The 27,405-nt window shown below is 40.6% G+C and overlaps 1 protein-coding gene across 2 annotated transcripts; it reads right to left on the bottom strand.

Annotated features, from left to right (window-relative positions):
• Nucleotides 1-388: 388 nt before the first annotated feature.
• On the bottom strand, nt 389-26,354 carry ghra (growth hormone receptor a). 2 transcript variants are annotated; one of them, XM_084690785.1, is made up of 10 exons: nt 25,697-26,354; nt 13,350-13,473; nt 7,362-7,500; nt 7,049-7,218; nt 6,338-6,516; nt 6,076-6,229; nt 5,794-5,884; nt 5,603-5,672; nt 4,461-4,690; nt 389-4,349 (listed from the first exon to the last, which is right to left on the bottom strand). In XM_084690785.1, exons 2-10 carry the CDS (start codon nt 13,459-13,461, stop codon nt 3,515-3,517), a joined length of 1,980 nt encoding a protein of 659 aa, XP_084546911.1. In that variant the 5' UTR covers nt 13,462-13,473; nt 25,697-26,354; the 3' UTR covers nt 389-3,514. The 2 variants fall into 2 exon arrangements, with proteins under 2 accessions (XP_084546911.1, XP_084546912.1); XM_084690786.1 differs by lacking the exon at nt 25,697-26,354 and having other exon boundaries at nt 13,350-15,192.
• Between the last annotated feature and the right edge of the window lie 1,051 nt (nt 26,355-27,405).

The raw sequence follows: 27,405 nt of genomic DNA, 5'->3' as shown, positions 1-27,405 counted from the left end.
TTGATTGTCAAGAAAAACACAAAACCATGAAATACAGCTTGATATTTTTTTCAACACTATTGATCCTTACCAAATGCAACAAAGCTTTTTAGAGCACAACTAGCTTGCCTACTAAGGGCACATTAATGTGTCTGGCAGCAAATGAATACTTGAACAGAAACAATCTGTTTTTGAACAGTACAGATTTGCACATGATGCGTGGAAGAAGCACATTTGAAGGGACTACCCATATCAGATCAGAAAAGAGTATTCTGTTGACCTCAATAGCACAATTTGAAACATATAATACTGTGTTTGTCAAGCGAAAATACTTAGAATGGCTTTACAGAAAAAACTAGGACAACTACATCCTTAATGAAAATAATGATTATCCATCGAGACGTGTAGGTATAAAGCAGTCTAGACATCTTTATTACCTCTGTTCAACCTCCTTATAAACTCTTGAGCCAATGCGTGACAAACGTCTGTGGTCACATCTTTGGGGGATATAACTTTTTACACAAATCCAATAGTATGTCATATTTTTGACTGTGTATCTATCAAACAATCCTGATCAAAAGTGTATACAGCATTTAATACTGAGATGAACGTATTAATACTAATAGCATACTGATATTACATAGTTCTTATTATGTTGGAGTATTTTTATATTGGGTTAGGGTTAGAACCTATATTTTTATTAAATAGCTTAAAGAGTTTTGATTTAGTCTGTAATACAAATTGTGGACTACACCACTCATATGTAATACAATTTGTAGAAAGTGCTTGCTTTAAAGTGTCAGTAAGATTACAAAGTTTAAACAAAAATTGACTAACATACGCTCATACCAACATACTGTTAAAACTCAAACGTAAACATTCAATTCCTTCTATTTGTAACCTTAGCAACTATCTGAGTCTCATCATTCAGTTTCAGTATGCAAAAACAATATGCAAGGTTGCCATGCATAATCCTTCCAGTCTGCAGACATACACAATTACAAAATAAACAACTGAATCCTATTCTTAGGCGTGTTTCTCTACATAATATGTCTTAATTTACTGTATACACTGAGAGAAATCTAAGCCTGACATTAGTTAGGCTTCAAAACATTGCAGATAGATTTTACATTTTTCACATGATACGGTGGAATTAGGTCTTTATGCATTACATTTCACCGCATACTTTGCAAACTCCTGAAAATTGGCCTACCTCTGGTAAGGCTTAATGCAAATAGAAACATGTAATAATCAAGCAAGCAGTACAATGTTTGAATTAGTAACAACATATTTATGCAGAAGTACATGTACTTTAGGGCACTAATAGAGTTAAGACATTTCTAGTTGAATAACATAATGATCACAGCACAGGCCAAATATCATTGAGAGGTTTCTCAATGGGACCAAAGAAGCAAGCAAGCCTCTTAAATTACGTGTTGTGTGATACATAGTATCCCATAATGCTTAGGCATATCCTCATTTCCCAAGCGTATATGAACTGTTGCCACAGAGGGTTCAGAATGACCTAACACATGACTCCACAGAAGCTGAAGAGGAATATCTCATCAGGCAGTAACATTACAAAGATCTATATTTCACTTTTTGAATCATTCTTGTAAAAACAGGCATTGTAACGGAATGAGAGCTTCTAATGCAGCCTATGAAATAATAATAATAATAATAAAGCTTATTTATAGCTGTTTGATGTTATCAAGGTCTTCTTATAAAGGATAAAAGGTAATTAACACATGGTAATTGTGTTAGTTGTTTCAATCCGTTGTGTGTGCTCATTATGCATTGACAAGGTATTGTCTCCTGCTCTTCATGCCTGACTTCGTCCCCATTGCGATACATTTAGTCTATGTACAATACAACACACTTCTGTGATTTAGTAGAATTGATGGCAACACTTTACATTAAGGTTACATTAACTACATGGAACTGCATAGCAATACCTAAAACATTGAACGTACATGGGAATCGCTATGCAATTCAGTAGTATAGATTTTTAGTAGTAGAAGTATAAGAAGGAAAAGTATGCGGGAAGGGCGTAAGGGATAAGTGGACATGGTAGAGGGCAGTTAAAGGTTGTGTTAATAAAACAAGATCAATTATATCTACAAACCTGGAAATCAGGAGTCAGACGGCTGAGCGGTGAGGGAGTGGGGCTAGTAATCAGAAGGTTGCCGGAACAGTTCCCCGCCATGCCAAATTACGTTGTGTCCTTGGGCAAGGCACTTCACCCCTACTTGCCTCGGAGAATATCCCTGTACTTACTGTAAGTCGCTCTGGATAAGATGTAATGTAAATCCCAACTTCCACTTAAGTTTCACTTAATAACTTGTACCTCTAAACCATAACGAAGTGTAACTGCATAGCAGCTCCTATGTAATGACAATGTTGTTCTGATTCTATTATTGGCTTAATGTGTTGATTTGATAGTCATTGTTCTTTGCAAGGTTTTGATTCATTGAATGTGTCTTGTTTGTGTTGGGTTGCTTGTTAGGGTGGGGTAATGTGCAAGCTACTAGTCTTCCACTTTTTATACGTACTCGGTATTTGCTCAAGCACAGTAGAGGAGCCTAACTGAAAAAAGACAGACATTTACATAAGATATGCACTAATAGCATACAAAGATCCTGTAAGAAACTGAGAGGACCCTTTAAATACGTAGCATGATTCCAGTCATTGTCCCTCCACAAGAAAAGTAAAGTCTGGTAATTAAGGCTATTTTATAGAAACCGTTTATAGATGGCTCCTCCCTGCTGCTGCTAGAGAGATAACTGTTGTTTGATCATGCTATCAGTTCATTTCTGCAACTGAACTCACTGTGGCGTGAACAACATGCTGTCTCATGGCTCCTATTCCATGGTCCTGTGTCAGGTCCTCACTGGAGGTAATCAGAAGATAATTAATGTACCGTATGAAGGAGCACAGAAAACAGCCCCTTAGTTATAATGAAGAGTCTGCTATAGGGTTGGTATACAAGAGCCACAGCTATCATTCTTGAGAGTATAGAAAGAACGTTTTCCTTTATAATTGCAGACTGTACTGCTGCCTTCTTCAACTTGTACAATATGACTTCATCAAAACATTGTGAAAACACGAGCTAATAAAGACATAGTTTGTTCAAATCATAATGTTCTTAAGAAGAGTTAAGGCAGAATAAAATGGCACCAAGGAACAGATATTGTGCATAAAGCTTCAGTCAGCCACAACTTGTTGGTTGGCTTTTGTGCTGGATGGGCGAAGAAGTGTGTAGAAAAGCTAGATTTGAAAGTTTGTTTTGATAGGGTGCGTTTAACATAAGTTTCACTTTCAACCCCCTCAAGCCTTCAAAAAACTCTGACAACATTTGATCTGTTACATTTCAACTTCAAAAGTACTGACAGAACCTAACTTTCAAATCCAATGTTGACAAAATTCCTTACTGCATCTTCCTTCACAAACTGTGTGGGTTTTACTCATGCAGTTTAGTCATGTTGTGACATATTTGGTTTGCAGCAGCGCTCATGTACAATCAGTCTGTTTGTGATTATGAGTTACTCCCTACAAAACCCCCAGTTATCTTGGGAGATGTAGTTTCTCTCAGCAGGTCTGGAGAGAGGTAGTCAACGGGTATGGTGGGGATGGATTTTGTGGGGTGCTGAGGGGGGCCAAGTGGGGGCGTCTGGGGTGAGTGAGGGTTGAGGAGTAGGCTGTGCTGGCAGTCAACATCCTGTACCACAGTGTAGTCCGAAACAGGGGGGAGGAACAAGGCTGGGGGAGACTCAGGGAGGATGTAGGGGGACTGGTACTCCCCTACCACTGCACCAGGGTGCAAGAAGAACCCCTGCTGAAATGTGGTCTCCAGGGACTGGGGGGGAACAGTTTGGTATTCCTCTCTGGGTAAAGGGGGGATGGGGGTGTTGACGTGGCGGGCAATACTTTCCGTGGTGTAGCCCCCTCCCTCAGGATGTAACACCAACAGCTGCTTCCCCCTCTTCCTCCACTCCTCAGCTTCACTCTCTTCTTCGCATTTCTCCTCTTTAACTTTCGTGCTCTGTTCCGTGATGGTGCTGTTCTCTTGGGAACGTGGTTGTTGGCCAGGGGATAGCATCACCCCTCCAGCGGGAGTAATATCACTCACCTGAGCGTAGAAATCCACGTTGACGCAACTCTGAGTCTCTTCCAGTTGAGTCTGGACTTCTGGAGCCTGGCCAAAAACTGGAACCTCCCAGTTCGGGGTTTTCACCCAACTTTGGTTACCCAGAATGGGCTCACCTTTGTGGAGTTGGCTGGACAGAAGGGTAGACATCAACAATAGAGCCCCCGGCTCAGGAAGGTCTGGCTCGTAGCAGGTAGCTCGACCAGAGTCATCATCAGCGATACTGAGAGGAGTGAGAGAGAGAAATGTATCATTACATAGCGAGAAGATTACACCATGCGCAAATTAGCATCAACAAACTCAACATCTGAATACCACTGAATCTAGAGCATACCTGAGGGTGTGTGTGCAGCCCAGGTGAGTGTGGTGGCTTGGGTAGGGCAGTGCCAGTAGACGCTCGGTGTCAGAGCTCTGATTGTCCTCTTTTTTCTCAAGCTCAGACTTCCAGTCCACCTCGATGAACTCCACCCAGGGTTCATCCTGGTAGAGATCCTGAGAGTACGAGTGGAGCCCCCCCATACCCCCGCCACTCAGGATGAAGTTCAGCTCCTCCAGTTTCCCTTTCTGGTGGGATCAAGGTGATGAGAGACAGACAGAAACTGACAGAAACACAATGGCCAACTGGCAAAGCCTTCATAAACCATCTGATATTGCTGTCATTATTGTTTACCATAACCTTGTAAACTTAGTTTTTTTTGTTTTAATAAAACACAGAACATTCTGGTTAAAAGTTGTACAACACTTGCCAATTTCTGATTGAATGGAAATATGACATATGTGACAGGTGCTGGTATTTTGGAACACATCAAGGTCATGGTATTTTTCAGTTTTTAGGATCATGAAAGTGCAGATTGTAAGCTTTCAAATGAATTATCATAGATATGTATCATGCATTCAATCTGAAAATATTGGAATGAGCTTATTTGAATGTTGGTACCTCTTAAATCAACTAGCGCCTAGCGGAGAGAATCTCCTTGAAAGATTTGGATATTTTTAACTTTCTACTGGCAGGTAATGGGGTAGGAACAATGGTTAACAATGGTTAACTCCACCCCAACCATATGGACATCACTGTTGCAACTGTGCTAGCTAACATAGCTAACAACAGTTTGGCTAAGGAAGGCATACAAATAGGCTACATGGCTATCAATTCTCCGCACGACAAATTATGAGTATCCAGTTACCCTAAAAGTGTTGTCTATTATGTGACTTCTTCAAAACTTTTAACTTTCACAATATGAAAAAAAGAAAAGTGGTAAAAAATAAATTATCTTAGCGCGACTTCGAGATTGATGATGTGCAGACCTTTTTACCAGCACATGTCACATATACTGTATTTCTGGCTGCTTTAGGTGATATTATTAAACAAGAATACTGCATTCTAAGTTGTATTTCGCTCTCTATGTCTCCTTTTCTTTCTCTTTGTCTCTCTCATACAAATACACACACATACACAATTGATCCGTGATGAAGTACCTTAAGTAGTTCTGGGTCTATCCCTTTGATTTTGGGTTCTGGAACAGGGGGCAGTAGTACCACCATCAGTCTGAAAGGGGAGCAGGAACATATTTTGACAATGGAGATATAATATATTTCTGTTTGGATGGTTGGTTGCGGGTATGCGGGTGTGTGTGAGAGATGGAGAGAAAGAGAGAGAGTGTGCTTACCTCTGCTGTTGAGAGAAGACGATAAGCATACATAGTGTAATCACGCCCACAACCCCAAAGATGAGGACCAACGTAACTGGAAACGAGGACTCTAAGAGAGAAAGTCAAAATATCTTCCTCATTAATAATTTCAAAACGACTGTAAGCATAATACCCTCCTTGGGATGGATCTCACAATTTGCCTCACTACAATCCCTTCCTTAACAATCACATCTTACTTGTCTGATCGTTATGTAAACAAACTCTGTCCCTTTTCCATTATCTCACTTCCTGACATCTTACCTTTGCTGGAACCTCCTGGCACATACACAAAGACAGATTCACTGAAGTCCCCGAAGTTTGTGAATCCAAGCATCCTGCAGCGCACGCGCACCTCGTACTCCTCTTCTGTGTGAAGGCCATAGATGGTCTGCTGGGTGTACCTGTCAACATCCAACTGGAGGGAAAGAGGTCGGACAAATATTAAGACGTAGAATGTTGGTACCAGATATTGTGTGTGTGAGTGTTGGTGTCTGCTTGTGATAGTTCTGTTGGTGTCATTTACCGCATCCCAGTGTGTGCTTTTTTTCATTCTGTACTGGACTTCGTAGACCAGTTTCATCCAGCCTAGTTTGACATCTGCCGAAGGTGGAGGGTCCCAGCTCATCATAATGTCATAGTGCAGGTCTGAGAGGCTCACGTTCAGCAGAGTCCAGTTCAGTCTCACAGGGGGGTCAGGGTGCACTATCAGAGGGCAAAGGGACAAATATCAACATCTGGTTGCCCGCCCACCCATCCATCCATCCACCCTTGTCATAATCTTTCCACTATTCCATACACTGACCTGAATGACCACCACAATTAACAAGAATATTTACTGCTCATGAAATAGGCTCCAGATGTGCTCTTTTATAGACTCATAGATTGTCACACTGTTGGCGCGGGAACTAGAACATGACCAACAGCAGTCGAAATATTGTCAAGTTCAAACTCCATATGAGGAGACAATTGGCTGTTTAGATTATATCAAAAGAAGATGCTGCATTAGAATATTTTTGCTAACAAGGCTGATCTATGATCCCCAACAAGCAATTTTTTATGTGAGAGGATGAGTAGGAGGCCATAGTATGAGGACACATTCTATTCTACTTTGTAAGCCACTTATTATCAGAATCCTGTGTCCAATTCAATCCAGAATCAGTGTCCAATTCTACAACCACATGGGTGATCTTGAGTCATTTGATCCATGTTGGTGTGGTTTAGTACTGGGCCTCACCAATATTCTCCACAGAGAAGCAAAACTGGTCATAGGTGATGTTCTGGTTCTGGGAGCGCAGCTCCACACAGTAGTTGGTCCAGATGAAAGTGTGGTTCTTGTTGAAGTAACACTCGTTCTCCACTGAGGAGGAGTACTCAGGACACTCCCTCCATTCACTGGAAATGGAGCTGAGGAATAGAGGGAATAGAATCGAAGGAATAGATGTTGAAGGAATACAAGGTAGGCAGAGAGAGAGTGGAAAAATGTATTTCACAAATTGTGGGTGAGATCAAAACCTAAATTAGTAACATTTGCACATGCACACACTCACTTGCTCTTCTTTAGGTAGAAGACTCGAAGAGCTCCAGGTTCTGAGAGGTTCTGGAAACTTCCAGAGCTCCACCAACATCGGAACGTCTCCTGCTCATGGGACTTACAGGAGGTGAAGTGAGGGCCCCGGAGAAAGGGATCTGAGTGTGGGCACAAAAGAGAGCGAGAGAAAGAAAGGCGAGGTGGTAGAAAGAGAAATATAGAATCTCATCATTTGACTTGCATTAATTTATCGTCATTATTCATTTGGATTTATACAATGAAACAGCTGGAACCAATTTACAAAGAGTCTTGGTAGTTTTCTGTTTAAATAGTGGCGACTCCACATTTAACCTTGTTTTTCTTGAAAGTGATTGGTAATGTTTTAGCATGAAGATTTCCTTCAGTTCCCAACCTATATGGCTCTTATGGCTGAAATCTGGCATCAAAGCCTAACCAGAAGGTTGGAGGTAATCCAGAAGCATTTGTCAACCGCAAATGAATGGTCATGATCATTTTTGACTAGGTGTCCGTATACTCAGCAGACATACAACATTCTTTGCCAACAACACATTTATTAATCCTTTGGTTAGATACTCTGGTTCTGTTTGAGTTGTACAGGATTCAGTACAATGACAATGACACTAAATAGCTGACTGACAACTTACATTTTTGGTTATATTTCAATTCATTTCTATAATAACTTGTATCATAGCATTTTATAGACATAATCCTCCAATTTGATGGCAACAAAAGTACTTGTCTAGTTTATAATTATGTACACTAAACTAATCATATTTTAGAGTACTTTGCATATCCTTTATAAGCAGTGAATATATGTTTATAAGTCTATAGCCTATAAAAATAACGCTTCAAGCTAATACAACGAACGCTGTGCATTTCAATGTTTCTCTTTGAGACTGCTCTGGACCAGACTCTACTCTTAAATGGACACTTTAATCTCATTGTCACTGTATCCTGACAACTCAAATGCTATAGTACAGACTAGAATAACAAAATCTGTGCTGTGAAGCCTACACACAATCTGAATTGAATTCAATATGTCTTCTTTTGAAAGAAATGATAGGCTTCCTATCACATCACCCCCCCCCCCCTTAAACCTCATTAAATCCCTCACTCCTTATACACTTGTGTTGCTCTTCCATGTACCGTACACCTTAACACCTCCCTCTTTCCCTGCCCCGGAGGCTTTTCGTTTTGCTGCCTCCTGCTTTCATCACCCTCCTCTTGACCACTACTCCTCTCCTCAGTCTCATCCAGACCCTATCTTTGGCGCAGCAATAAATACGTGTCTGAAGGTACTATTGATTTCTGGTCCCCGCTCTCCCTTTACTGATTTCTACATCACAGATTTGAGTCAAGAACACGTCACACACATCCAAAAGCACATGTAAAAGCGCAAACAGTCCCAACTGTGAGTGAGATCTGAAATGCTACGTGTGCTAATGCGGAATGTTTTGCTGTTCTGTTCTTTCAGAAAAAATGCCCTCACAATGCATTGCATTTGTCATTGTTTAGGTAGCATAAAATAACTGTGACATCTCTTGACTTGAGCCATCAACTAAAATATGCAATCTGATGTGTAATATGCTGTAGACTGTTTACATAATTATCCCATTATAAACCTGTAATAGGCCTGGTAACTACTGCAACCACATGTGTTTGGCAGTATGTGTGTCATCCTGCTGTATTTCACTGTTTTGTTAGTTCTACTAATGGAAATATTCATTGTCATTTGAGACATTTGAGTGGCAACAATTTGGAAACACCATTTCCTGTTTTGACTTGATAATGCCCCCCATGCACAAAGCATGATAGAAAAACGTTTTGTTGAGTTTGGTTTAGAAACACTTGACTGACCTGCACAGATCCCTGACTTGAACACAATTATCAAACTAATTAGGGATCAATTCTAACACCATCTGCAAGCCAATTCTAACACCATATGCAACCCAAGTCTAATCACCCAACTTCTCTAATGCTCTTGTGGCTAAAGGGAAGCAAATCCAGCATAAATGTTCCCATGTCTATTGGAAATCCTTCCCAAAAGAATGCAGGCATTTATACAACGCAGATGCTCCCCGCATGAATGAACCTTTGGATGTAATTGCTTAATAATGTCCAAATTGGGTAAGGGAGCAGAGATTGATTGACATGCAATACTATAATAATAAAAAGTCAACGATGCAATGCTTTGAATGGGAGCAAGGATCTGCAAAGACACAGTGGTAACAGCTAAGGCTCAGGTGTAAACGAATTGGTCAGCTACAAATGTGCAATTAACTATTTGACTTAATTGAGTATGGAAGTTTTTTGGCTTACTTATAATGTTAACTGGCAAACTCAAATGATAAATTACATGCAAAAATGTGGAAAAAAATATATGCCTAAATTATGCTTGAATTATAACACTTTTGGTGAAATCTATGCAAATGCACCTTTGGTGGCATGAACAAATAAAATGCTCAGGGTACCTCATTTGACATCTGCTGACTAAAGCGGTGACTAAAGCAGCAGCAATATTTTGCCTTTTGTCTCTACTCACGCACTAGTTAATGGCACACAAGCCACCTGCCTTTGATGATTTGTTAGGTGAATGATATTTCACAAAAAATGTGTTTCGGTTAGCAAGACTAAAAGGGTGTTTATGAAAGGTGGTCAATGTGTCAGTCAGTCAGAGGATCCTAGTCTGAACTTTGTTTGAACCCCAAAGATGGCAAATGAGATTGTAACTTTCACCGCTAAACTGTAATGAATGGTAGGGTTTTTTATACAGCCACACAACTAAAACTGCCCCTTGGTATGATGGAACAGGGGTAAACTGGACAGTGTAGCCTAATTATTATTATTATACAAAATATACTCAAATCACTGTTATTTCACTTTATTGGAGAAATTAGAGCAAGAATTGTCAAAGTAAAGTTAAATGAAGATTAATTTAAATAACATTGCAAATGGGGGCCAGGGATCAAATCCATCTTTGGCTGTTTGCTGCATGTTTTTCCCTCTCTCTCTCCTTTCCTTTGCTGTCACACTTGCAATCTGTCTAATAAAGCATGAAGACAAAAGAAAACAATCATAACATTGCAAATTAATTAAATACATTATAAGGCAAACATGACAAAACTACGTTTTTAAATTGTATCTACTCAAAGGTGATTATTGTCATTTGGAAAGAGAAAGAAGCCAGATCTCATGGCCAAAGTCATATGAAGAGGGCTTAAAAAACAAAGCAGAAGAAGAGATAGAACAATGGTACAAATTTGGTTTCATACCCAACGGTCGTCTGTGAAAAACAACCAACCAGACCACAGCTTGAAAGCATCAAGCATATATTTACTTTGAAACTCAAGACAGACAATTGGACAAACACAATTCGGCAACAAATAGATTTTAGTCTGTGAGTATTTGTTCTATAAGACAGTACTGTAATGTAATGAAGTCTTAGTTATCATTCAGTGTACCACCCCTGACGATGAACGGGGTAAAGTATGTGAACCCCTAAACAGCTTTTACTAATTAAGTCCTGTCATACAAGTCATTTTCAGGGAGATAGAGAAAACAAGAAATGTCTCATGGAAGGAATGAAGGAGGAAAGAAAGGGAGGGAAGGAGGATAGAGGACACTTTCTCTATCAGCAGCTCTTCTTTGTATACATGTGTGTCATGGTTGCTGAGGAAGAGTGGGCCAGTTGGCTATTCCACGGGCCTGGTTGGTAACCAATCAAAATAGTCTGGAAAGGGAGGTAGACAGTTTATTTGAAGACACTGGGTCAACATGGCTACTGAGGCCTGAATCATGAGGTTCTGCAAACCTGGTGAAGATAAAAACGTAGACAGAGGCTCTCAGACAACCAGGTTGGGAAAAGATCTTAGGGGTCAGGTTCTTGGATCTATGCCTAACCATTTGTGATTCAGTTATGTGTAGACATACTTAGGCCAAGCCACAAATGCACAAAAGACAACCAACAAATCTTTTTTTTTATTTCCCATCACCCCCACCTCTCTCCCTTCTTTCATTCACTTTCCCTTCATCCCTTGGCCTCTCTTATTAATTTACTCTCATTTACTCTACAGCTATCCCATGCTTATAAGCAACCTCTAAACCACAGGTCACAGTCTGGAGAGAGTTCTGATCCACTGCCAACATAACCATAAATCCTCAAAGTGCCAAGAGGGGCCCACGTCTTAGTACATTAGGAAGTGCTTTCATGACTGCATAATCCATGCACCCTCAGACTCTGGTGGAGCCAGTCCCTAGGAGGTCAGGGGCCTCATGTATAAAGGATTGCGCAGATTTCATACCAGAAGATGGCGCGCGGCCAAAACTCGAAAACTACCTACGTACAGAAATATTCACATGTGTAAAACCGGTCGTACGCCAGGTCCTGCGCACCTTTCCTTTATAAATCACGATCAACGTGAGATTGATCGCACGTAAACGAGCCATTGACCCCGCCTTGCCTCCTCCCATAAATCAATAAGCAGATGGACTATAAATGCGCTCCTGAGGTCATTTATTTGTCTGAATTACCGTATTTCTTCGAATAAACGCCGCACCAAAAATGAAGTTTATTTAATAAATGCATTTATTTAACGGTTCTGACGACAGAGGTGGAGGCGAGAAAATGTGTCCTGATTGGCGGCCTGTCATCAGGTATTAGCGACAAAAGAAAGTCGGCGGAGTGGAAAACTGTCACTATTTGGCCCTTTCTTGTTTTTAACCTGTAGCACTTTGAGATTTAGCTTAATGTAAGGTGCATCACAAACAGGGCTGGCGTTTGCTATAGGCGAACTAGGCAGCCGCCTAGGGCGCCATGAAGGGGGGGCGCCAAATTCCGAAGTCCGTCCATTAATTAACCGTCCCGCCCCACCAGCAGAGGGCGCTGCGTGTGGGGTGGGGGGCATCTCTCCGATTTGCGCTCCCTAGGGCGGCGAAGGTGCTTGCGCCTGCCCTGATTGCAAATACAATCATGATCATCATCAATCAGTAATCATTATTATTATTATAGGGAGATAAATGCTGTGAGTTCGGAGAACCGGACCATGGCAGAAATGAAGAAGAAATGATCCGATGTAAAACTTTAAATTAAGAAACGAGTGGTGGCGCATTGTAACAGTGATTTTGACGTTCATTTGACACCCTCAAGTTTAACAGAAGTTATTAAGTGGTAGCGCAATAAACAGAAGGCTATATAGAATTTCCAGTTTTGGGTTTTGGCATTTTGATGTGATCATCCACATTAATGCAACATTGCAACGTTTATACATGAGGCCCCAAATCTTTTAGTCCTGAATTAACCAGACATGGGCCACTGTCCTGAAACACAATTACATGCACAAATGCACACACACATACTGTTCAGACACACACACTGCACACACTCTAAGAACTACAGCAACATTCCTACAACTATGTGGCAACCCAAAACAAATCCATTTTAAATTCCGGAGTGTCCCTCGTTCAAACCAAATTTAGCAGCTCTCCATTCCAACACAGCGTTCTTGCTTCTTGTGGTTTCCTCCCAAGTGCGTGCTGAGCCAGTTAGATACACACGTGGGCCCTCGAACCATCCATCTGTTCCGCCCGTTCGTCCCTCTTTCTATTGCACCAATCCCACCCTCCCACTATCTTTCCTTCCATCCCGTCCATGGACTTTGACTCAGACTGGGTCCAATATTTACCCTCCACAGTTGAATTGATCTGTGGTCTGTTTGACTTGAGAAGGAGGAGATTTGCCCAACACTGACCCAGTCCTTTTGGCAAATACAGACTTGTTTGACAGACATTTGTTGCGATATGATGGGTATTATACTGCTAATCTAACTGCTAATGCCACAATCAAAACTACAGAAAGATTATGAGCAGATGATGTCAAAGTAATGAGCTGTGAAACACTTATTGGTCAGAAATGACATTTGTGTGTTTGTGCATGAGGGTGTGTGTGAACAGGCATGCATATGTGTGTTTGAGATTAGCAGTGACCTACCTGATGATGTCATGCTGTCCATGGGTGAAAGTCCCAGAGCAGTCAACCAACTACAGGAGGGGAGCAGGTAGAGAAGGATGATGCGGCAGAGGGATGATGATGAAGAGGCCATAACGTGCGATTCCTTTTGCGGGAGACAACAGACAGATTGAGAATGGGATAATGGTAAAGAAGAGAGAAGAGAGGGGATATGAAGAAAGAGAAAAGACAATTAGCAGTGATGCTCTGTGCCGACATACTGATGTGAAATACTGAGCCAATATCTGTTCCACTGCTCTCCCTCTCCCTCTCTCTCTCACTGATCTAGTGGCACAAGCAGTTGTCATTTATTTTCAGACGGCCTGTGTGAAACATGACACCGGACAGGGCATAATTAACATCTAGGCTGTCCTTGTTCTGTCTACCCCTCCACATGTTGCCCACTGTGTTTGTTCCAAGTATTTACAGTAATGTATCCCTACAGAAAGGACAAACAGTGTGGCAGTCACAACAATCGGCTCAGGAACCCAAAAAGAAATGCATTAACTATTGAAAAAGCTTAGTGAATGACATGGTAATTATACCAGATTAGATTTGATTATGCCAGTGAATTATTACTTTAAATAGCTTTGTGTCTACAAATCATAGATTAAGTTGCTGTTCTGCAAATGTTTTAATCATGTTAGACAGCTAGATTAACTGATAAATTATACTGATCTATCTCTAACTATTGCCACAGAGGATTTAGTAAATTCTGAAAAAACTGAATAAGCAGAATATAAAACTGATTCCTTGAAATGATTCAATTCTGCAAACCTGTTACTGTAACCCAATGCCAAGAAACGTGGTCCACTGAAATTGAGTCAAATGCTCATTTTGGAATTAATGCAAATGTATATAGTTAGGGCAATCAGTTTCTTACAGTATTTTCAGTTTATAATACATTAATCTCCATCATAACCTAAGAAGCAAAACAGTGTTCTTTTTGCAAAACAGAAAGACGTTTTACATTGCTTTCATACACTGCCAAGCACATTTCTTATGTGAACAAATAATGTCCAAAATTTGGTCTCGATACAAATAATAATTCCCCTCTTCTCATTATGTGCAAAACTTCTTTGTGCCACAGTTCAACCATCAATAAGTCCTAATTCATGCATAACAGTTAAACCTTGTACTGTGCCTTTTTTTTTCTCTTTTTTTTTTACATTCTTGCTTGAGATGTTGTGTTTCATTTAAACAATGATCATTTACGTAATTGGATCAGACACATGTAACATGTAACTTTGTTTGTTTTAAGTGTTTATTTTCCTTTGCTTTTTTGTATTTTTTGTATCAGAGTTTTTCACAATTGCTAAAACAAAACCAGATTCTCTGAACTAAACTCATTTGTCGAATCAGTCACTTACAATCATGAGGAAAAACTCTAAACACATTCTCACTCACTAAAAACATTTTGCACTGTGATGCCCTTGTACTGCAAACTGGTAAACACAGGCGGCAAACAGTAAACACAACTACAACACAATTGTCATCTATAATTCACAATGACTCAAAATAGTTCACACTTGATTCGGTGGTTGTAACGGTGGTTTGGGACAATGTCAGGTTTCACCGTGGTGTCCATATACGAGAATAGTTCAACATCAACCAGCATTTTTTACTGTGAATGTTTTCCTTCCACCATACAGCCCTTTTCCCAACCCAATTAGAGGTTTGTTCTCTGCGTGGCTGTGGAAAGTCTATGACCAAAACCCATATACCAGGGTAAATCTCCAGGGTGTGGAGTGTTTTCAAGGCTGGATCCGGCACACCAGAGGGTTTTTACCCCGTTGTTTCTTTGTTGACAGTACTAAGTTGTGATGGTTACTGTAATATTCATAAAAGTGTGAATTCACTTTTTTTCATGAAATTGTTTGTGTTTTTTCTTTATTGCTAAATGTAGCAATAAAGAAAAAACACAAACAATTTAATGAAAAAAAGTGAATTTCACGTGAACACATTTTGTAACTACATGCCGTGGATGCTGTGTTCTCCATTTTTTTGTGTTGTGTATAATGATTTCTTCATAGTGTTTATATTGATTTGCTGTGTTTATGATCTGAAAGCATAGTTTGATTTTGAGCACAGGTTCCTGTAAATGGTTTAGGGGAGAGTGTTTGATTTTGCAAGAAGAGTCAGAGGTTTGGGAAATTTAGTTTGACGATTTGGTTCTGTGTTTGCAGTTTTGAGAAAATGGGTGACCGTTTCAAGAAAAGTGTTTTAACAATTGTGAATTGTCTTCCGTTAAACCATAGGGGAATAGGTTTGATTGTTTGGCTAATATTAAACCCCCTACACATGTAATATTTATGTTCATTCATTGTTAAGGAAGAAAAATATATATATTTATATATTTTTTACTGCAGTAATTTATGGTTACAAAACAACCCCACTGACTTGTCAAGCCATGCTGATAGCGTAATACAATATACTGTAAGTCTGGGCCAATGAGTAAACAGGGCAGAGTGCACCCAGGTACGTACGTAAACAGGCAAGTAATCATTGTATTCGGTCTGAATGCCGTCGAATCATTGCATTTGGTCTGAACGCAATAATTGGTGGTATTTATTACAGTCCTGAAATGGCCACACGTATCGTATTTCTTAAATTTTACTGTCGGAGCATTTGAGTTGTTGATTGCTATGAGAAGGTGAAGTTTAAGCCATCTATCAATCTTCAACTTTTAGCGCCACAGAGCAAAGACCTCCTAAGAAGTACATCATGATTTAAAAGTCAGATACTTCCAAAATGCAGTTTCATCTTGACTTTAAACCTACTCAGAGATGCCCCCTTGTGATTGGATTGCCAACAACAAAATTGTTGGGAAAAGAACAGGAAAATCTATTTTGTGGATTTATGTATCTTATCACAACATAACGTACCGTAGCATAATGTAACATGCCACAAATAGTCTGCGGTTTTAATGGGAAACATCTGTATCCAAACAACTGGACCATTAAACCTAAGCCTTTATAAAACACAAACACTTAAATAACATGTCCTTATAAAACCCATTTCAGCATAGCCACGGCTTCGGCTTGATGGATATACCCCTGGCTGTTCCAGCGGTGTAGAGAATTATTCCTAATATATAGTTGTTGCTGGTCACCAAGATGCTGGACAGACATTTTGCTTGACATTTCTGTCCAACCTTTAAATACAAGACAACCTCTCTTTACTGTCTCCTCCTCCCCCCTGGCTATTTACAGCACAGGCTAGACCCCAAACCTTGTTCAACACTGGCTATCCTGAGACCTTGAGCATTTTCTGGTGAACCACTCCACACACATACACACACATGCTAGTTTGGTTTCCTTAGTAACAGCAAATCTATACAATGAGAAATAATCTAAGTCAATCAGTGACAAGACAACAGAATTCCTATTTCTAAAATAAATTAATATGGATAAAGTGAGTGTGCTTGTGTATTCACAAGCCAGAGGGCCAGCATATATACTGCAGAGATTCTAGTGCGAGGAGTGTTGCAGGCAGAAAGGTTATTTAGCCTTGAGAAATGGTTTAGTCCAAATGAAATTCCTCCCTCACACACTCCTTCTTTCCACACCAGCACATCATAGGCCCCTCCTCCATCCATTTCCCTTCTTTCCCAATTTCTTTCTCTCCATTTACACTGTCTGGTGTTTTATAAAACGTATGTTTGAAGAAGTTGTAGAACAACAGAGCTCCATGCTATGTTTCCCCAATGCTAATCCCAAACTTCAGTCTTCCCTCTATTTTTAACAAGGATCATGCTCTCCTGTGGAAGCCAACCTTCTTGGTGGAAGCACACAGAGTCTACTCCCACCAGCCTGTCCACAACTTATCACTGGCCCTTTGACAGGCAAGAAATACATTTTGGCCAATCAGAGGAGAGGGAGGCTCTGTGGGTCTAGCCCTGCCTTCTGAGGTCCCAAGTTAAACACTGAGGTTCTACCCCCATAGCCTCCACCTTGTGTGATTTCACACACACACACACACACACACACACACACACGCACATTCATGTACTCTGTCTCCCACAGACAACCCTGGACCCTATTTTCTTCTGGGATCTGAACTCCGCTAGTCATCTGAGGGTATTTAGGGGAGGGTGAGGAGTTCTGAAATGGCGGAAGATAGGGGGTGGAAGTGAGGGTGGGGGTTGAGGGTGTTGAGGAAAATGTCAGGGGGTGAGGGGTCACTTTGTGTTGTCTGAGAGTGGTCTCTACCCCTGGCCCCTTCAAAGTATACATACAGAACACACAGAAAATATGATAGCAAAGCATAGTTTAGGACCTCTAGGGAAAATGTTGTGGTGAAAGCTCTTGGAGGTATGCAAGGGAGGCAAGAGTAATAAATCATCTAACGTTTAACAGTTCAAAATACATTTTACATGTTATGGTTCAATGTGAACTTATCATATCCTAGCCTGGTCACTGCTGTCATTTGGAACACAGAATTGTAAAGCAGGTCAATGATCTAGTATCTGTTTTGCATAATTTAACTTGGAACAACGTTGTACCGGACAAGTGATAAAGTCGAGCCCAACTAGTGGTGGTGAGAAGGGTAACGATTATCTGGCACCTTATACTGTAGTCAGTGAAATGAACCTCAACACATTGGAGATAATTCCAAGATGTGATGATTAAGTGGCCTATTGATACACAATGAGGTGACAACATCACTCGGTGTAGACAAGACAGGCAGCCAGATTTCTCAGACGCCAACACACACACATTCTAAAACAAAGTGGCTTCAGGGAGTATTCAGATGCCATTACTTTTAACACATTTTATTGTGTTGTAGTGTTGACAGGACAACAACCAAGCCATGAAGTCCCAGAAACTCGACCTCCACGATACAGCTGTGAAAAGGCATGGATCAACGCAAACCTTTGAGTGTTTGAGAAGCTCAGAGGCCTCAATAATATAATTGTGGAATGAAAGAATGTTGGAGGAACCAGGACTCCTCCTGCCAAACTGATTATCCAGGCAAGAAGGGCCTTGGTAAGGGAGGTGGTCAAAAACCAACGGTGACTCCAAGATAGCTTTAAAAGTCCTCTGCAGAAATGGGGAACCTGCTGTAAAGATGACTATCTCAGCAGCATTTCATCTATGAAGCCTTTATAGTAGAGTTAGTAGACGGACCACTCTTGAGTAAAAGGGAAATGACAGCCCGCTTGGAGTTTGCCCAATGGCATTTAAGGGACCGAGAGCATGTGAAAAGAAATTGATCTGGTCTGAAGAGACAAAAATGTAACACTTTGGGCAGAAGAACCAGGCACTGCTCATCACCTGGCTTACTATACAGGTCATACAGTGGAGGCAGCATCATGCTTTGGGGGTGCTTCTCGGGTAGCAGGGACAGGGACACTGGTCAGAGATCCTCCAAAGTGCACACAACCTCAGACTGGGGTGACGGTTCACCTTCCAGTATGACAACAATACAAAGCATACAGCATCTGACTGTCCTTGAATGGCCCAGTCAGAGCCCAGACTCAAACCTCATGGAACATCTGTGGAGAGACTTGAAGATAGCAGAGGCTTCCCAAACAATCTGACATCTTGAGAGGATCTGCCAGGAAGAATGGGATAAACTGCCCAGATGCAGTTGTGTAAAGCTTGCAGAGGTGACCCATGTAGACTTGCAGCTGTAACTGCTGTCCAATGATATTCTACAAAGTACTGAAATAAGGATCTGAATACTTATGTAAACAAGACATTTCATTTTTAAATTTTGTATGCATTTGCAAATAAATAAATAAAATGTTTTCAATTTGTCATTGGCAATTGAATAATAATGGTCAATGAATGGGCAATTGGGCATAATTTTTTTTTGCAATTACAGTTTTTCTCGATTGCTAATACACATTTCTTGCAACCCGTCAACCATTTTCTCAAAACTGTAAACACAAAACCAGATCTTCAAACAAAATGTCCAAAACCTCTGACTCTTCTGGCAAAATCAAACACTCGCCCCTAAACCAAAAAAATGGAGAACACAGCATCCAGGGCATGTAGTTACATGTAAATACATTTGTTTATGTATACACAGCAAATGCATTTATGTAGCAATAAAGACAATTTATTTTGGATTTTGAAACACTGGATTTTGGTGTTTCAACACCCGTTGACACTTTCCTGATGTATGACTACGTTTAGCCTGTGTTCTGCACCTCTCTTTCGCCAACCATCTCTGGAGGAGGGGATCCCTTACTGAACTGCTCTTCCCAAGGTTTCTTTAGTTTTTTCTCTAGTGGGTTTTTCTGGAAGTTTTTCCTTGTCCTTGTCTTCCTAGAAAGTCAGGTGGCTGAGCGGTTAGGGAGTCGGACTAATATCTGAAGGTTGCCAGTTCGATTCCCGGCCGTGTAAAATCACGATGTGTCCTTGGGAAAGGCACTTCACCCTACTTACCTCGGGGGAATGTCTATACTTACTGTAAGTCACTCTGGATAAGAGCGTCTGCTAAATGTCAACATTTTGGGCTGAGGGGCCAGTTATATGGGCGTATGTGAAGCCCTCTGTGACATTGCTTGTAAAAAGGGCTAACAAAGAACAAAGAAAAACTGGGTAAAAACTCTCTGGTGTGCTGGATCCAGCCTTGAAAACACTCCACACTATGTCACCACAGGCCAATTCCATTACCTGTAGGACATTTTCCCTGGTATATGGGTGTAGGTCATAGATCTTCCACCGCCACTCAGAGAAAAACTCTTCAATTGGGTTGAAAAAAGGGCTGTGTGGTGGAAGGCAAATACTTACTGTAAAAAATGCTGGTTGATGTTGAACTATTCTCGTATACGGACACCACAGTGAAAGCTGACGTTGTTCCAAATCACCATTAGGAACAAGTGTGAAGTGTGAACAATTTTGAGTCATTGTGTACAGATGACAACTGTATTGTAGTTGTGTTTACTGTTTTACGCCTATTTTTTGCGGCACAAGTGCATCACAGTGCAAAATTATGGAATTAATCATTTCTGAAGCCACTGTACATCAATTGTCTTTCTATGCCCTGCCTGCCTGCCTGCCTGTCTCTCTCTCTCTCTCTCTCTTTCTCCCTGGCTGACTAAGAGTGGGTCAACTGCTCAGCACAGAGATTACAAGGGGGACTTGGGGGGACTCAGGACCACCAGCTTGTGACAGCAAGAAGCCTCGGGTAAGAACAGCACATCATCCAAGGTTCCCACGCAACTAAGACCATCTGGCTGTGCAAAGACCCTCAACTCTTAAACATTAGAGCCACTCTACAAACATCTAACATTAAGTGCTTTCTACATTCAGTCTAATCCCCCATTTCTGCTTGGGTACAGTCAGGGGCGTTACCGTAGTTAGACCCTTTTTACTGGGGCACTTGCCCCAGTATAAATGTGCGCAGCAAGAGTTTTATGTCTAACAATGCCTCTGGAACTTCGACCAGAAGAATGTCTAGGCAAATATGTTGGAATTTTATATCCTGCACTGAATTGGATTATCATAGAAAAGTAACTGATGAAAGAAAAGACAGAGTTCAAGGTTCCTTATGGACCTAAACAAGAACACAAGTAGCTTTATCTCCCATACTTTAACCCTTGTGTTCTCCTCGGGTCATTCCGACCCACCGTCGTTTGCGACAACTTTACCGCATACAAAAACTAAGTGAAGCATTTTCTTTTAACCGTTGAGCTGTCTCAGACCCCCCCACATTGCGAAGGTTAAAATAAAATTATTTTTATTTTGCTTTTGTATTGGGTAAAATTGGGTAAACACAACGATGGTTCGTTATGAACCTTTTGGTCATGTGACCCGAAGGCAGCACAAGGGTTAAAGTAAAGTATACAACACCAAAACAAACATTAGGCATGCACACCAGAGTAGCTAGCCTGCCACACAATGCTTCCATGTTTTGCAAATGTAGGGATGCAGAATACACACTGGTAAGAAAATTTGGGCCAGATGAGGGCTGGGAGAGTAAATAGAATTCTGGGCCAAGTTAGACTCTGCAGTGTTATTTTAGATGGGCATGGGCCAATATGAACTTGACAATGCACAGGGCAGTGAATTGATTACATGCCAAGGTCTCCTCAGCACCAGTAGGCAGGGGTGTAGTGGCAAAATTATTTGGTGTGATTGTCTGCGAATGTGTGTGTGCTTGTGTGTGTACGTAAAGGAATCCAGTTCTGCTCTTCGGATGGTGCTCATGTCTCTTGCTCCTATTTCATAAGAGGAGTGGAAAACTCAGAGTCAGCACTGGGCCTAGAAGAGATTCTGGAAAGGGATCAGGACACGCATCTGCAAATGCTGCCAAGAGGGAAGGTGTGTGTATGAGTGTTGTCTTTTGCTTACTCTGTGTGTGTGAGTATGCGAGAGTGTGTTTGTGTGTGTGACTGTGGGAGAGTTTGAAACTAATACAGAAAAATGGGGCTTACTGTTTGTGCACATGTGTTTGTGTAAGAGAGGGATCATAAGAAAGTGAATTCTGGAGCTGTACACAACTATAGAGTAAGCACAGTATGGAATTGTTCTGCAGAATTTCAGACCTTGTGTATGAGAGACTGCGTAATTGTCCCATTTCTGTATGAGAAATATCCATAAAACATCTCAAGAATCCATCAATACATTGTCAAAGCCCTTAATGTAATGTTTTTCCTGAGTGATTCCGTGGGCTACATCTGTCCCTTGCAAATCAGTCAAGACAATAACAGCAAGTCTTCACAACAACATCCAATCTGAATGTACCTTGAGTTTAGCCACAGCTACTTAATATCTCTTAGCTGTATCAACAGAAGAGTGGTTGCTGGTTAGCAGGGAGAGTTATTACATCATCACTTGTACAACGTTGAACCTACTAAAGGATGTTGAACAAGTACATTCTATAAACTGACAACAACAACAAAAACTGTCCCATAGCCCTCTTTTAAATTGGGGTATTAGGTTTGAGCACTGATTTGAAAGTCAAATAACCTAAGCAACATCCATATGGAATGCCGTTTTAGTCAAAACTAAATAAATCAATCAATACATACATAGGTAAATAAATAGATAAATAGATAAATAAATAAGGCTATGAAATAATCCCAGAAAAAAAAAAAATGGCAACAAATATATTAATATAGCATCATATAATGATATAGCTGAATTCATTTACCTACATCAATAAATAAATAAATGTACTTATTTCCAAATTATGTTTTTGTAAAGACAAAATTTGTTTATTTCATGGGACTTTTATTTCGTAACGCCACATATATTTCCGAACACCACATTATTTCTGTGCTGTATTTAATTACAATCCTACATGCAAGCGAGAGGGGCGTGGTTATCTTTAGACCAAAGCAGCTGCACAAGATCGACGGCAGATAAGGACACCTAGATTTGAGAGATGATGGAAGACATAAGTAGTGTCCGAGATTGTATGCTGGCCTTAATAGATCAAATTGATCAGCATGGCTTGTCAGGGGATATCATTTTGGCACACGTTCCAAGATTTTGTAAAGGTACTTGGGCGGATAAGTGCTCTACAGAACATAGACATTGATCAGTTAAATAGTTTGAGACTTATCAAGCACTGTGTTTGAGTGCAAGATGGCAAGTGTAGAAAGCCACCATAGGAATAGCTGGCATTGTATAGCAACGGACCAACAATCATATTGTGTTTTTGCTAGTGTGATCGAATTCAACTTCATGCGAGCTTGCAAATGTTTTATTTTCTCAGTCTACAGCAGCAAATATGAGATACAACTTGAAAATCGGCAATAATGTCTGTGAATTTGTGACAAATCTGGTGATAGAAGCCGACAGCAGCTGCTGCTGTTAGGTGAACGCACAGCTGGCATGCTTACGGAAACCAGGTAGTCTGGAAACCAGGGCGATAACACCAGGCAATGCTACCTGTATGGGGGGTGACAAGAGCCCTTAAATGGCCGAAAAGCATACAATGTAAACAAGCTTTGCCCACAATCTCCGTGTCGTCTCTGCCTTTTTATCATTGATTCCCAATTGGAGTGATGGCGGCATCCTAGTATGTGTGGGGACTTTGACTTTCAAAGCTGCGACGTAGCGCTGAAGTTACCTTTGCATTAGCTCATCTGCAAAGCTAACAATCACTGCCACCGCTACGTCTTCCATTGGGTGGTATGTTAGCTATAACTGGTCTCAGGTCGGCAACTGTAGGTTAAGTGGCTGGCTAGCTATCAATTATTCAAAAGGACATCATCAGTGTGGCTATTTCAGCTAGCTAGTGTTGGGTTGTATTGGCAGAGACCTGAACAGCCAAACCCGTTATGTCACTGATATTAAAACAAGTCGAGTGGTAGGGGTTTGATTTAATATTGAAGAATTACATAAATTATAGTATCTAGGTTTGGGTATTGTTTACCGTGTTGAATGGAGCTTGGCCTGGACATGTCTTGGTTAGTTGCAACTTTTCATTGCCAATATTGACAACGCAAAAACTTGACTTTAATCGAAGGATCGCCTCACTTTTCAATTTGGAGCAGTAAATAATTATACATTCATTTTTAAGGCGCCTTTCTCGGCAGTCAAGGACACCGAATCCAAAGGTATGGGTAATGTCTAGAATGGTCTGGCTTCACTTCAGGTCTCACTAAATGGTAATACTGGCATGGCATAATGGTGAGGCTAGATAGTTATTGCTAGCTGCCTTCTTATCGACCTAGCTATCCACATAATGGCAGACATAGCGACGTAGCGGTGGCAGTGATTGTCTTCTTTGCTAGGCGTAGCTTGTCTCAAACTATTTAAGGATTTGTTATCAATGTCTATGTTCTGTAGAGCAGTTTATCCGCCCAAGTACCTCTACAAAATATTCAACATGTGCCAAAATGATATCCCCTGACAAGCCATGTTGATCAATTTGATAAGGCCGACTAAGGCCAGCATGCCATCTCTAACACTACTTATGTCTTCCATCATCTCTCGAATCAAGGTGTTCCTATCTGCCTTCGATCTTCTGCAGCTGCTTTGATCTGAAGCTAACCACGCCCCTCTCGCTTGCATTTCTCTCAAAAAATAAATAAAAGTGGAATTAGGAAAAAAGGTCTCATGAAATAAATTTATATTCACAATATCATGTTGAAATAAGTAAATGTATTTATTTATTGATGTAGGTAAATGGATCAGCTATATAATTATATGATGCTATATTTATATATTTATTGCCATCTTTTTGAATTTCAGGGTTTATTTCATAGCCATATTTAATTATCGATTTTTTATCTATTTATTTATCTATGTATTTATTTAATTAATTTGGACTAAAACGGCATTCCATACATCCAGCGCTGTGTGGTTGTTGAACATATGTAAAATATGCCTGACAAGTAAGTTGTGCATGTAACTGATAAAACTGGTGAAAGCTCCCTTCCACAATACACTCTACTACATCACCTACAGCCCAGGTCTGCCTCCTAATATCATGCTCCTCTTTTGTCCATTAGAGAAAAGACCTCAAAGTGAGTGAGAGAGATAGATAGAGATAGATAGAGAGAGAGAGAGAGAGAGAGAGAGAGAGAGAGAGAGAGAGAAATGTATTCTAAAAGCCCACTACTCCAAGGGGGTCATACCTAGTTTCATCTTTCGGACATGATGTTTGTTATTGAGGCACGTATCAAAGCTAGCATAGAATGTTTGAGTCTGGAGGCAAATAATTCATATGTCTCATTCACGTCTTGTGTTCATGCATTACATGCTTTGTTGTAAATATATACTTACCAATGTAACAGATGTGTGTGTCGTTCTACTATACAAAATAGCATGCAAGATATGGCCATCACCTGTGTTAAGCTGATACTGTAACTGAGATGGCGTTATTTGTGCTAAAAAAAAACACATTCATTACAAAAACACTATTATAATCAAAAACGTGTTTAATGTATCTCTATTTACATAACGACATACTAGTGTATGCGTTCTCCTCACTCACTTTTCCTCTTTCTGTTCCTGTTAATCAGGAGATGGATAGGTATTCTTGTCATGCAGGAGAGATATTACACGTGGATTTGATTTGCGAAATAGTTTTTCCTAACCCCCACTCTATTGCCCACCATGCTACTCTTGCGTACTTTCAATGCCACGCTAAAATCTGCCCCTTCATACGCCCCTTAATTTGGTACGTTTGGTGAGTTCCCATTGTTAATCAAAAAGTAATGTTTCTGGTTAAGTTTTTACATCAATAAGAATCAATCCAACAAATCCAACGAAGAAATTTAGTCAATAAAAACTTTACCCCTAGTATGCAAGTTGCATTCGCACCCAACCCCCTAGATCTTCTGTTGAATCCTATCAATGAATATTCCAAACTGTATCCTGATGCATATTTTGATTTTGTCAACATTAAAACATACTCACCCAATACAAGGTTTACTGGTGACAAAAATCAAGGCAGTCGACTTTTACATCTGACAGTCTGGAAATCGAGACACCAACACTCCACTCCGTGTTTTAGTTTTCAAACTCCCGAGTAGGCGAACAAGGCGAGTAGATAGAAGAGATAGTTCATGAGCAAAGAGATAATTGTAGCCATCCAACTGCTCCCTCTGAGCAGCAAAGGGGATTCATTAAACTGGTTCGATCATTAACTGCTCCTAACAGGCAAACTGGGGGAGACAAAGCCCCTTTAAACAGTGTGCGGCTGCTCTTTCCTCACACAGCAAAGCGCCCCCGCCCGGTAAAAAAAAAAAGAATAATCTTTACTGCAGCAGAGAAAAAGAGGACAAGCAAACCAGAGGTTCGTGGCGGGAGAGATGAGAGGGGCCGTGAGAATGCCAGCTCTCAGCTCGGTAACACATTCCAATTGGTAGGTTTACAGTTTTCATACGCACAGTAAGGACGTGTGAACATTTTCAAGTTATCATTATTTTCCTTTACGATATCTCAAAAAAGTCAGACCTATCCAAACTACAGGTCTATCAGACCACCAAGTTAACAACTACATAATCGCAAAAATAGGCATACAAAATTGTAGCATTAACCTTACGCCCTTCGTCCAGACTCTGCTCACGTGTAAGACCCACCGGACCCATCTGATGTCATGTGGCGATAGTCTATGGTCAGCGCTGCCAGTTAAAGCAACCCTTGACCAAGACCCTATTAATAAGGGCTCAGTCCAGTCAAGTGTTTACATCTCAGAGATTAAATCAAATATTTTTTTTAATGCCCAAATTGAAGAGTATATACAGTACGGTAATTGGAATCTAAACTGATTGTCATTAAAGTTACTTGTGACCTGTACCAATATTGCAATCATAAAATTCCTTCTATAATACACATTTCCTTGATATTTGGACACAAAATTATAATACCCCCCCCCCCCCACACACACACACACACATTTAGGGCAATACTGAACATTATTGGTATCTTCAGTGCAAAGGTAAATAGCATGTCATGACTCTTAAAGGCTGAAGATTTTTTTAATTGATTTGTACACCTTCTAATAACTTTCTTCTTCCTCCCACACGTGTCCTTGCATTATATGTCTATCTTTTTACATGATCTCTATTCCTCACCCTCCCTCTCTGTCTCATTCTCTCTCACACACACATACTCTCTATCTGCTCTTTATATTCAGCACCAAGACAGACATGCATTTCCCATAGCATACACTCAAAACTCAGACATGAACACTTTGCTATTTGTGTCCATTTGGACTAGGCTGAGTTGCATTTTGCAGGTGGGCCCCATGATTCATAACTCTGCTGCTAACAAGTGCCTGTAATATACAAAGTGCTCTACGCAGGACAGAAAAGTGGAGAGGAAAAAAACGCATGTAGGTTCATATCTAATTGCCGGCTGCCTTTTTTTATTTGCAGGCTTCCAGAATAAGGGTAGTATAAATCGCCTTGCTGTAAAGATGGAATTGCTCTGTCCGTATCGAGCAATGCTGTCCCTATATATTTATACCCCACCTCTTTCTCACTTCATTTATATGGCCTGAAGTTATGGCTACCCCTAGCCTCTCCTTGGGCTGCAATGTGCATAAAATGCTCTGCAGTGGAGAGGGATCTGAGGTAAACAAACTATAACTCAAATGTGACAAGATGCAAGTTAAGTGGGAG

The sequence above is a fragment of the Hypomesus nipponensis genome, chromosome 24, assembly GCF_054491055.1.
Source record: "Hypomesus nipponensis isolate SF chromosome 24, ASM5449105v1, whole genome shotgun sequence".
Taxonomy (NCBI): domain Eukaryota; kingdom Metazoa; phylum Chordata; class Actinopteri; order Osmeriformes; family Osmeridae; genus Hypomesus; species Hypomesus nipponensis.
The sequence above is the reverse complement of the archived record's forward strand: the minus strand, read 5'-3'. Positions and strand labels throughout refer to the sequence as shown.

Excerpts from the sequence above, each read along its gene's own strand:
- ghra (XM_084690785.1), bottom strand. The coding sequence starts at position 13,461 with ATGGCCTCTTCATCATCATCCCTCTGCCGCATCATCCTTCTCTACCTG. Across the intron at positions 7,219-7,361 it reads TTCTACCTAAAGAAGAGCAA|CTCCATTTCCAGTGAATGGA; the intron begins GTGAGTGTGTGC and ends TCTATTCCTCAG. Across the intron at positions 4,691-5,602 it reads TAGACCCAGAACTACTTAAG|AAAGGGAAACTGGAGGAGCT; the intron begins GTACTTCATCAC and ends TGATCCCACCAG.